The sequence below is a fragment of the Martes martes genome (genome assembly GCF_963455335.1).
Source record: "Martes martes genome assembly, chromosome: 15".
Taxonomy (NCBI): domain Eukaryota; kingdom Metazoa; phylum Chordata; class Mammalia; order Carnivora; family Mustelidae; genus Martes; species Martes martes.
In genome coordinates, this window is record NC_137903.1 from 39433757 (window position 1) to 39446240 (window position 12484).

General features: G+C 42.8%; 1 protein-coding gene across 1 annotated transcript; it reads left to right on the forward strand.

Moving 5' to 3' along the window:
* The first annotated feature begins 357 nt into the window (after window positions 1–357).
* SRP9 (signal recognition particle 9) lies at window positions 358–11609 on the forward strand. The gene is made up of 3 exons (XM_080824035.1): window positions 358–567; window positions 4889–4957; window positions 9356–11609. Exons 1-3 carry the CDS (start codon window positions 496–498, stop codon window positions 9473–9475), a joined length of 261 nt encoding a protein of 86 aa, XP_080680161.1. The 5' UTR covers window positions 358–495; the 3' UTR covers window positions 9476–11609.
* The last annotated feature ends 875 nt before the right edge of the window (window positions 11610–12484 follow it).

Sequence of the window (12484 nt, forward strand, 5' to 3'; positions counted from 1 at the left end):
TTCTGCCCCCCCCCCCGCCCCGCCCCGCTCCGCCCCGCCCCGCTCCGCCCCGCTCCGCTTTGGTAGGCTGCGGCGTGTCAGCTGGAACCTGCCGGCTCCCACCCAGCCGCTGCGTCCTGGTAGCGGGACTCAGGCCTTGCATCAGTCTCTCTGGAAGGACCCCTGGGCCAACACCGTCGACTCGCTCCTCCAGCCCTGAAGGGGGCACTGTGGCAATGTCGCACCTGTCTCCCTGCTCTTGACTTCTCCCTGCGAGCTCCCAGAGCCGCTCGCTCGGGGCTCCGCCCCTCCTTGCAGCATCTCTCCTTCCCATTGGGCGAGGGCGGGCCGGGCCGTCCAATGGGACGAGGCGTTGGTGCGAGGAGGTGCCGCCATCTTCGGTTCGCTAGGCCCCCCGCACCGGTGTCTGGCCGTCAGAAGTAGGTGGTAGGTGGGCTGGGTCGCGCCGCCTGCCGTACCCGGCCTCGTCCCCTCACTCTCCGCTGCGGAGCCACAATGCCGCAGTACCAGACCTGGGAGGAGTTCAGTCGCGCGGCCGAGAAACTCTACCTCGCCGACCCTATGAAGGTAAATCCCCGCGGGGCCGCTGCATCGGCCCCGGGTCAGGATGTCATCCCTGCGGTCCGCGCGGCCTGCGGAGCTTCTCCAGCCCCGCCGGGAGGTGCTGGTTGTGAGTGGAGACGGACCCTGCCGGGTGTCGTGGCTCCCACTGCCTCCTCTCGGAGGAGCGGCCGGACGAGTCCCGGAAACCGGGTCATCGCCGGCCCCCAAGCGGCTCTGCTCTGCCTTCCCCGCCCCCAAGCCCGGTGGCCGCGGTAGGTTTACGTGTCTCTAAGGGCAGGGCTCCTCCTCCTGCGGCTGCGGCTTCCTGACCCTCGGTGGTCTCGGTGCCCTTTTCCCGTCCCGCTGCGGCGTGTATGAGAAGGCTTGCACCCTTTTCTCGGGAGAATACTCTTAAACGTAAAATGTTGGCGGACAGTTTAGGGGGCTCATTCGTGGTCCCCACAAAAATTACGGTGAGTAGACACCAGAGGTTAGCTCCTTATTAAAGAGCAAAGAGGGCCCCATGACGGGAACTGGATCATTCAGGTCTTGATTTTTCTTCCTCCCGAGTTTCAGTTAATTTTGTTGTTCTATCCAGAGACTATTTAAATCGCTCCTTGTTAATTAAAAGTCTCAGTAGGTTTTTAGACCTAGATACCTAACAAGAATCTGTGAAACAGTGTTTGTCCATTCTTTACAGTAACGTAATAGGTGATGACATGAGTTAGGTATTTTTGAAATCGAGTGTTTTGTGTATGACACGATTTCTAGCTCCTGCATTTGGTTGACGTCCTGTGTGTGCTGGCACATTTGTTTCTCCGTGCAGTGTACTGTGAGAACAATACAGGATTTTTGTCCAGAGGTACCCACATGGTACACAAAATATCTGAAAACATATAAAGAGTATAGAAGTTCACGTCAAGAGTAATCATATTTTAATTAGTTAAATTTAATAGGGAAATGAACACAAGATAGTAATGACAGCATATTGCCGTGAACAGAGCTGGTCTAGAATACACAGGATGGGGAGAGAGCTTTTCCTCTCTTCACCCCACAGAAAAGTCCAGGGCCTGAAAACTTCTACTGGTTTTTAACTCTGATTTTTTGATAGGTGAGGGGCACTTGACTGACCGTTTTGTGGAGTGCCTTCTGTGTAACACTCTACACTACGTATCCGCACGGGTATAATTCATGTGAATAGTCAAAACAATCCCTTGAGGTCAATAGTCTTTGATACGTTAAATGGATTGCCTGGTCTCCAAGAGATGAAGCTAGAATTTGAACCCTGTTCTTTAAGCCCCAAGTCTGTGCTGTCTTTGCTAGAACTAAAGAAGAGGGCTTTTGTCAAGACTCCTTGGAATCCGTTTTGGAGAATTTTCTGTCCTCTCTCCCACCCTCTGAGCCTGCCGAGTACACCTGTCACCTTTTACTGTTCTCTCTTGCATTGTTCTCACTGGAGTTGGTGTTACTGCTGGACCATGTGATAACCTCAGTCACTCTTTCTGCCTTTTTAATCCCTCTTTTACTCATGCCACACCTGTCTAAAACAAAAATGGAATTCTCTCAGTTTCCTACTTAAATACTGGCTTTTCGTTGATTGCCAGGTAAAGTCCAGACTCCCAGTCCACAGTCTGACCCTCTCCAATCTTTCTGGCTTTGTTTTCCCAGCATATCCACCATCCTCTGTTCTAGTCTCAGGAAGTTACAGAATTTAGATCTTCACTCACGCTGCTCCTTCAGCTTCTCTCCTACCCTTTTCCCTAAACGAAAAAAGCGTGCATTGACAAAGCCATCTTTAGCAAGCCTTTTTACACTTCCCCTTCCCCCAGTTATAATTACTTGTTTTCTCTTTTAGCATTTTACCTTTGTATGCCTCTATAAAAGGACTTCATTCATGCTGTCTTGTGCTTGGTTATTTTGGTTGATTGAATTCAGAGTTCCTAAGAGAGCAAGAATCTTGATCGCTTTTTCTCCTTTTGTGGCATCGGATAACGTAGGTGCCCCCTCAGTTACAGAATAGACTCTCTTACAGTGTCATAGAGCTTTTAACTCCCACTTCTCCTCATGAAGCCAGCCATTATTCTTTCAACTGAGACTGAGGAGTTTACATAGTTGTCATGCTTAGCACATTTTTTTAAAAAAGATTTTATTTATTTATTTGAGAGAGGGAGTGAGTGAGAGCACAAGTGGAGGGAGGCAGAGGTAGAAGCAGACTCCCCGCTGAGCAGGGAGCCTTAGATGGGCTCCATCCCAAAACCCTGAGATCCTGATCTGAGCGGAAGGGAAGTCAGAAGCTTAATCGACTGAGCCACCCAGGCGCCCCCATGGTTAATTAGCACATTTTAAAGTTTCTGTTTGTTTCTGGAGAACTGAATTTTTTTAAACATGTAGAATTAAATAACCCAATATATAGAATCTGGTGCCTAAAGATAATCTAGTTATAATTTATATAAGTGCTTTCTGAGTTCCCTTTTCTCCTTCACCAAAACAAATCTCTGACTGTTGCCCCCCCCCCCCCGCCCAATCCCAGGAGAGCAGAGACCTAATGGGAAAAGCTGGAGGGTACAGCTCTTCATAAGCCCTTTTTCTTTAGTTTCCAGAATTGTCTTGAGGCTTCTGGGTCTACATTGTGACCATTTTAAAATTATGTTCCTGTTTTGGCTTTTAGATACTTCACATTTTTTGAAACAGCTGGTTATTTTTGTAGGTCAGCAAAAAACGGACTCTGCCTCACTACACTATTTTGAATCCATCATTTAAAAAAATAAAATTAATGTTCCCAGAAGTGGTAAACCTTATTGGGAGATGTTCTCTTCTCGATAAATCATTTTCTTGGCTCCCTAACTGTGGAATGCCGAACAGTGGAAGGTGTTGTGTAGCATGGTGTTCCGTATAGGAATTGTTTTTGGAAAGGTCGTTGATGGAGACAAGAATTCTGCTTTTCTGTCCTAATGCATTGTGTGGTGCCGTGATTTCGCTGAATGCTTGAGTCCGAATCTGCCTCCTGAGAGCCACAGGGAGGGGACAGCATGAACTGTGACTGCCGTACTTCCTGCCACACAGATTTGGACTTGCATAGTGTAGTCTGCTGTTTTTCCTCCTACTTTCCCTTTCATTCTTCTGTGGCTGGGTTGATATTGTAGGGAAGGAAAAACTCTTCTCTTTTACCCTCTTAGGTTTCATAGCTGGGGCCCTGCAAATTAAACTGACAAGAGACAGAGTAACAAGAAAGAAAACCCGACACATGTATGCAGTGTGCACGGAGTTCACAAAACATTTGACTTGAGGAGGTAGTTAGAATTGGGGCTGATATACTGTGATCAGCAAGGCTGATGGAGTGTGGGAAAGAGGGTGGACTAAGGACAGGGGGTTTGGAGCTACTGTGGAGGGGAAGGTGATTAGATAAGAGTCCTCCTTTTCCCAGGAAGGGAGAAAGGAGCACTTTTACCCTAGAAATTTTATGTCCCCTTTACGAAGGTTAATTTATGTCCTGTTCTTTAGCCAGAGAGGGCAGAGAGCCAATCATTCTCTGCTCAGAACAGTCCTTATGTCAAAATGACATGTTTTGAGGAAACATGTTGTGATCCCCTTCAGTATATATATGGTCCCCAACTTACAATGCTTGGACTTTAGTTTTTTGATTTTTGGTACTGCAAAAGCAATATAAATTCAGTTGAAATTGTACTATGAATTTGAACTCTGATCTTTTCTTGGGCCACAAAGTAATTTCTACACCCAGTGAAGGGCTTGAACCCACAACCCCAAGATCCAGAATCGGATGCTCTACCCACTGAGCTGGCAGTGGATTTATTGGGGGAATAACCCCATCGTGAGTTGAGGAAGATCTGTATATTTGTGTCAGGGGGTGGGCAGAGGGAGAGAGAGAATCCCAAGCAGGCTCCATTCCCAGCACGGAGCCGGATATGGGGCTCAGTCTCACAATGCTGAGATCATGGCCTGAGCCAAAATCAAGAGTCGGATGCTTAACCGACTGAGCCACCCACGCGCCCTGGGATCTGTATATTCTTAATGCCAAACCACCTTAAGAGTCTCATGGATATGCCCTGAATGTGGATGTGTTTTGGGAATTTTCAGTATATCTCTTCAAATTGGCTGCAAATAAATATTGAACTTTTTAATAGGTCTTTTTAAAAAATGAGTTATAGCAATAGGAAGGAACTAAAATACTATTTTCTACCTCATTTCAATAATGATGTTTACAGTAAAGATGTATGTAGATGTTTTGGCTATTCTAGAGGGATCCTCTTTAGCATACCTGAAGACTAATTATTTATGAGAAATGTCTTCTGACTTCACTGTTTCTAAATGTGTATTTTTATTTCAGGCCCGTGTGGTTCTCAAATATAGGCATTCTGATGGGAGTTTGTGTATTAAAGTAACAGATGATTTAGTTGTAAGTATACATTTTTATTTGTTGCATATTTCCAGATTCGTTTGAGTTAATCATTTGTTTGAAATTGTTTACATAGAATTTATGCAGATTGCCCATTAGGATGCTTATTTTGCATTTCATTCCAAAGTCAGAAATCTCATTCTAGAAGCTACTTTTATAGACTCTTGGGGAAATAATGTAGTACGTCAAGTGTCATTTAGTAATTACTTCAGACCTTAAGCAAAAGAAGTGTACAGACTCAAACCAAAACTGGGTATGAGGGGATAGAGGTCTCCTTATGAGTGTATGGGAAGGAAATGGTGTTTGAACACATGTTACAGGCTTCATAGCTGCCTCCCTCCTTCCCGCGCTGCTCAGTCTTGTCCCTTCCGCACACCCCGGTACTTCCAGGACCCTCTGCTGCCTGATCTCCACACGGCGGCAGTTGTCCGCTGAACGAGTCTCGCGGCCAGCCCAGCAGCAGCCCTGCGCTCCCAAACCTAACGGTCTCAGCAGTCCGCATCTTACTGGACCTCCTGGCTGCTTCTGATACATAAAACCACTCTGGGGGAAATTATTTTGGCATCTGTGGCTCTGTTTTATCTTCCTTTTCTTTTTCTGTGCTTGCCTTAGTGCTCTTTGCTAATAAATACTGGTTTCTCCAGAATTCTGTCCTGGGTCAGCTTTTCATACTGTTTCTGGAGCAGTCCATTCAGCCACAGTGCCCGGGACTGCTGCAATCTAGGTCTGTCTCCAGATTTGTACATTTAGGTCACATTTTTCTTTTGACTTCCTGATTAGCTCTCTGTTCTGTGTCCTTTCCTCGGTGCTTCTCAGAATTTGCCTGCCCAGGATGGAACTCCTCATCATTTCTGAAACTGCCACCTCCTGTTTGCCAGTGCGATAGAGTCCTCCGTTTCCCGTTCTCACGTCCACTGGCCCCTCACGTGAAGAGCTTGTCTTCGATCCCTCTGACATGCTCCATGTGCTTTCCCAGGCACTTGGGAATTGCTGACTCAAGCACCCTGGTCTCATTTCCTGTCACGAGCACTCTGTCTCCACTGTGCCTCCCCTGAGTTTAGGGTGTCATCCTCACTTGGCTGGCTGGCTAGACCCATCTCCCAAATGTGTCCCTGCTTCCAGTTCACCCTTCAGTTGTCTGGAGAGATTTCTAAAAGGCAGGTTTGGTCATTAGACCCTGCTTAAAACCTTAGTGGCTCCTCGTCACTGCTGGTGTGACCGCAACCTCATGTGCCCCATATCCTCTGCCTTTCCTGCCTTACTGCGGGGCTTCTGTGACGGGGCGGGCTATCTTGGGCCTCTGTGCCTCTGAGTGTCCTCTTCCCATCTTTGTGGCATTGAATCCACTGCCACCCCAGTGTGGTGAGATGGGTGCTTATCTTTCAAAACCCAGCTGAAAGGAATACTTCCTCTCTTGCTTTTCTTTTTGGCTCTTTTTGTGCTGTATCACAATTGTTTTATCATATTTGTCTTTTTAGTAGATTGTGAGCTTCAAGACAGTAGAGAGCAGTAAAGTTCTTACCTGATGTCCAGTGACTAGCATGTCCAGCGACTCTCCGGACCTGGAGGTTACTTAGATGAATTCTTTTTTTTAAAGATTTTTTGGGGCGCCTGGGTGGCTCAGTGGGTTAAAGCCTCTGCTTTCGGCTCAGGTCATGATCTCAGGGTCCTGGGATCGAGCCCCACATCGGGCTCTCTGCTCAGCGGGGAGCCTGCTTCTCCCCTCTCTCTCTGCCTGTCTCTTTGCCTACTTGTGATCTCTGCCTGTCAAAATAAATAAATAAAATATTTTAAAGATTTTTTTTTTTTTTTTTTTTTTGACAGACAGATCACAAGTAGGCAGAGAGGCAGGCGGAGAGAGAAGGGAGGAAGCAGGCTCCCTGCTGAGCAGAGAGACCGATGCGGGGCTCAATCCCAGGATGCTGGGATCATGACCTGAGCCGAAGGCAGCGGCTTTAACCCACTGAGCCACCCAGGCGCCCCAGATGAATTCTTTAAAAAATTTCAGAGTCAGAGTCAGAAATTTAAAAATTTTAAAATTTAAATTTAAATTTAATTTAAATTTTAAAAATTTTAAAAATTTAAAAATTTTAAAAATTTAAAAAATTTAAAAATTTTAAAATTTAAAAAATTTTTAAAAATTAAAATTAAATTTAAATTTAAAAAATTTCAAAGTCACTTCTTGTCTTTGCTCATATATTAGCTTTTTTTTTTTTTTTTTTTTTTCATATATTAGCTTTTTATATATTCGTGTTCAAGGTTCTGATGTGAGGTTACGTGAATTCAGACTTTTAATGATCACTGTGTCTTCCAGGCACCAGTTAAGTTGGAAGTAACTGAAAACGTGAAAAATGGTGTCGTGTGCTAGACTTAGAGTCAAGAGATTGGAATGGGAGTTTAGCCATTTACCAGCGTCTCAGCCTTGGAAAAGCTCAGACCAAAGTTCGGCTTTCTGGGGCTCCATTTCCTTATCTGTAAAGTGCGTAGTGGTGGTCTGCTCCCCTGATCAGGGGGTGGGACATAAACCCCACACAGGAAGGTACCTAGCATTAGTGCTTGCCTCCCAGTACATCCACATGTGCTCTTGAGTCTGGGGTGTTCACACTGACGATCGTCTCCATCGTCTCCATTGTGATGGGCACAGAGTTGGGGGGTGTATCTGCTGAAGACAAGTTGGTGTGTCCTATTTTTAAGTTAGGAAAAAATGCAGAGCTGATTTTAATACAAAAGGCTTTAACTCAAAATGATGACTTTTTGCCTCCAGTAATGATTAAACATAATTAAGGATACATGGATGCCAGTGTTGGCAGGAACTTTATGTCACACTGATGATTCCTGTGACAAGATCGAAATATGAAAAATGCTTTCTGTGTTCTTTCTTAAAACTACTGAGAATTAGTCCATATTTGGAAGGGGCCAAAGACACAACCAGATCCATTCTTCTAAATAATAACTATCTGACTCAACTCTGACAGAAAAAAACCTGTTTCCTAATGACTCTCTTAAAAAGTGTGTGCACTTCCCTTGCCAGTTCATCTTAATAGTTACCACTTCCTTCAGAAACTCAGTCTTAGGCTACATTTATTATTATCACTGTGTCTTTGACTTTTTTATAATCCCATTTATGCTTCATATTTTTCTGATCCCACGACTGATTTATAATATTTTCTAGGACTTTGAAATCTTTTCTGTCAAACCATAGTGACAAGGTAGATAGATTCTCCCACAGCACATATACTGAAATTGGAATGTTGGAGATTATCATGGCCTCTTTATAAGATTGTTACACAAATTTCTACAATACGTGGATAACAGTTTTAAGTGAGTGCCTTTTAAAGGCTAAATCAACTCAGACCAGTCGGAGATGAAAAGTTTGAACTATAGGTTACTTGAGTTCATGAATTTTTTTTTTAAGATTTTATTTATTTATGTATCAGAGAGAGAGAGAGAGAGCGCGCGCGTGCGCGAACCTGAGAGAGGAGGGAGGGCCAGAGGGAGAAGCAGACTCCCTGCTGAGCAGGGAGCCCGACTTGGGGAGGGGGGTTCGACTTGGGGGGAGTTCGGAGTTTGATCCAGGTACTCCAGGATCATGACCTGAGCTGAAGGGAGTTGCTTAACCAGCTAGCCACCCAGGCACCCTAAGCTGATGAATATTATTGTAGAATCATTCGTTTCTTTAAGACTCATGTGAACCCTTAAGATGGGCTAAAGAAAAATGGACCTTTTAATACAAAATAAGGGGAAAAAATTGCAGCTTAAATTTGATATTTTTGAAGACTCTAGAACAAATGGTTTTTGACAAACCACAGGCAGATCTTAAGCATCTATTTAACTTAGAGCAAGTATTTAACTTAGAGCAAGGAAGAATTTGGTTTGGATTAAAAATTGTGAATGCCTTCAAAAAATCAAAGCTGGACAGGTTTATCTGGTTTAACTTAGAACATGACCAGCTGTGAGCAAGGGATGGTGGATTTTTTTTCCCTTAAATTATCATTACTATTGCTTCCCCATCTCCCAATTTCACAAGTAGGGAAACCAGTCCTAATATTACTGTGCTTTTCCCAGTATAACTCAAGTCAGTCATGACCAGATCCCAGGGAGAAAATAATCTGATTCCTAGCCGGGAGTTCTCATCAGACACCACAGCAGGATTTAGCATGTTACTTAATTGGTCATTTTTGAGGAGCTTCAGTTAGAGTTCATTTAGTTTTTTGCTTACAGCAGTGGAAATGGAAATACTATAAGATACTAAAGGAATGAATTGTCGGGGGCTTAGAAACCTTAGTGTAACTGCCTTAATATGAGGAAAGACTCCTATTTGTACCCAGTCCTACATTTGCTACGTTGTTGATAATCTAGTTTTGCGTAGTTAATGTGTACTTTTAAAATTTCTGACAGTGTTTGGTGTATAGAACAGACCAAGCCCAAGACGTAAAGAAGATTGAGAAATTCCACAGTCAACTAATGCGACTTATGGTAGCCAAGGAATCCCGCAGTGTTGCCATGGAAACGGACTGAATGGTTTGAAATGAAGATCTGTCGTGTTCTTAGGAAGTAAATCTTTTTTTGAATCTGAAAAAGTATTGGGAAAGAAAATACTTCATGTAACTAAGTGGGCTCTTCAGAAATGGGGAGATGATTTTTTGTACTTTTTTTTTTTAATGTTTACTTTAGAGAGCTAGGAATGTAAATGCTTTCAGGTAGGAAACTTTTATTTATTTTTGGAAACTGAACAAATACATCTATGTTGGGAAACCTTTTGCAGGCTGATGTGGGACAAAATACGTAATTATTCTCTGGTAAGTTTGTATCAGTAATTTGAAAATGAGATACCAGTGAAAGGCAGTTCTTCCTTAAAATTTAGTTAATCTGTCTTTGAAAGAAAATTAAATGTAACTATTTTGCCGGATTGACATATTTCTTTTGGAGCATGAAATCTGTGCTGTTCATGACTTACAGACAAAATATGGTAACTGGAATTAATCTGTGCACAGCAGCATACCAGACTCTGTATGATACAGTGTGTAGTCTCTGTTCTGTCTGAAAGTGATCATGGAGGGCGCCTGGGTGGCTCAGTGGGTTAAAGCCTCTGCCTTCACCTCTGGTCTTGATCCCAGGGTCCTGGGATCTGGCTGCATCAGGCCTCTGCTCGGCGGGGAGCCTGCTTCCCTTACTCTCTCTGCCTGCCTCTCTGCCTACTTGTGATCTCTGTCCGTCAAATAAATAAAATCTTAAAAAAAAAAAAAAACGTAATCATGGAAACAGATAATCCTTTCCTAACCTAACACTTTACAAATTTAAACTGTGTTTTTGAATATAAGGGATTTGTAGTATCCTTAGCTTGTGGAGCAGAGACTTGCTTTGAATCTAATTTTCAGTGCTCAGAAACAACTGCAGTTACTTTAAGTGCATGAACAGAGTGATCCCTAGTGGACTGAAAGCACCATATTACACAAGTATTTGCCACAGATTTCCCATCTACATTTTCTTGGAAGGGCTAAAGATTATTCAAACTGTTAAATCTTTGCATATGTCTGTGCCTGCCCCCGCCCCCCCACTCGTTTCTCTCTGTATTTAACCAAGGTGTTAAGCCCGACTGTCACAACTGTTATGTTTTCCATTAGGCCAGAAGGATATTATTTGATATTTATCATACTGTAACCTTAATTTTGCCACCTAAATGTTCACATGTTGCTTCCTACAATACAGTATTTTTTTTGGTTAGGTATTTGTCATGTTGAGCAGCATTTTAATGTGGAAAATTCCATTAGCCATATGAATTTTTGCATGTCTCAGAGAAGTAAGTAAAATATTATATGAATATATTGTTTCTTTTGAAGTTTTTAAGTTCTCAAGAATATACTGTATTCATTTAGTCTAAAATAAGCCTGATGATGCTATCAGTAAATTTTGTTTGTTATTTTGTTTATTGGTACTTTTTATTACATGACTTTCTCTGAAGATGTATGTTGATGGCAAGATTGTTTTCTTCATTAAGAGGAGTAACATCGAATAGTAAAGGGTATTTGGGGTTTGGGGTTGTGTCCCCACTCCCTACCCCTGAATCAGTGGGATCACTGGAGGATTTTTGGCCTTTTTCTTTCTCATTTATGTCTTCTACTTATTAATACTACTTTATAAAAATAACCTGGAAGGGTGAGACTGGGATTGGGATTCCCTGGGTCCTTATAGCTTATAGCTTATAGCAGAGGGCGCAAGGCAGATAGCCTGTTTTACAGTATTGGCTCTGCTACTTCCTAACTCTGTGGTCCTTGGATACTTCTCTGAGCCCATTTCCTTCTCTGGAAATTGGGCTGACAACAGTACTTCTAGGACTTGAGAATCAAATGGTAGAGCCTATCTAGGTCAATAAATAAAGGTCAATAAATAGTAGCTGCTAACAGTAGTAATTGTATTTTTTCAGGGGAAAAAGTGTACCTGGCTCTTAAAGTTTATTTCATAACTTTAATTGAAGGATTATTTAGAAGTAACATCTGCTTTTTCTGCTGAGAGCTGTGTCTTTTATTAAATATCATTTTTGGCAGTTGGGGAACAAAACAGGACCGTCCCCATAGAGAGTGTTCTTATGTGGGAAGAAACTGAAATCCTTAAATCTAAAACTTCTGTTTGTGTCTGCACAAAATAAAATTATTAAGATAATTAATTTGTAAGTATCAAGTTTCTTAAAGTCAATATAAATAACAAAACCCCAAATCATCATATATTCTGAAAATTGCAGTGCTCTATACTCCCAATTTTTTTTTTTAACTCATGAAGTATTTCTAGATACCCTAATCACACTTACCCGGGTTAATTTTTAACAAATGTGTTTGTGATATGTTTGGTCAAACCCTGCTGACTCTCCTGTAACCCACATGAAGTTTGAGATTCTAGGTGTAGTTAGCAGTTAAAACAGTTTCATTTTGTTCTTCTACGGACCCTCTCTCCTTGGAGCACAGAGTTCATTAAACATTGCTGTAGGCTACATATGTTCTCTACTTACCTCTTGGGGTACCTAGTCTGCCAGCTTTCTGTCTTAAAAATAAAAGGTCTCAGGGCATGTGAGTGGCTCAGGTGGTTAAGTGTCCCACTCTTGATTTCAGCTCAGGTCATGACCTTGGTCGTCAGATTGAGCCCTGCATTAGGCTCCATGCTTAAGATTCTCCCTCTCCCTGTACCCCTGTCCCACATGGGTTGCTTGTGCTCTCAAAAAAAAAAAAAAAGCATGTGTGTGTATAAAGTGTCTTTCTCAGCCACAGCTTTAAGTCATTGATAGAGGCAGTGTTGGCAGCATTTTATAGTTGATACCTTCTGTTACCCTTAGAAAACTCTAAGATTAGCAATTGTATGATGCTAAAAGTCTTCAAAGTATTCTAAAACAAATTCAAAATGAGGGAAATATGAAATTAATTGCCCAAGAGCAGTAAGAGGTCCTATCCTTTCTGCCTACTGAAAATAAAACTGAAAGCCAAATCCCTATATTCGTTACACTACTCCTGTTCATCTTCGTCAAAGATGGCCTTGTGG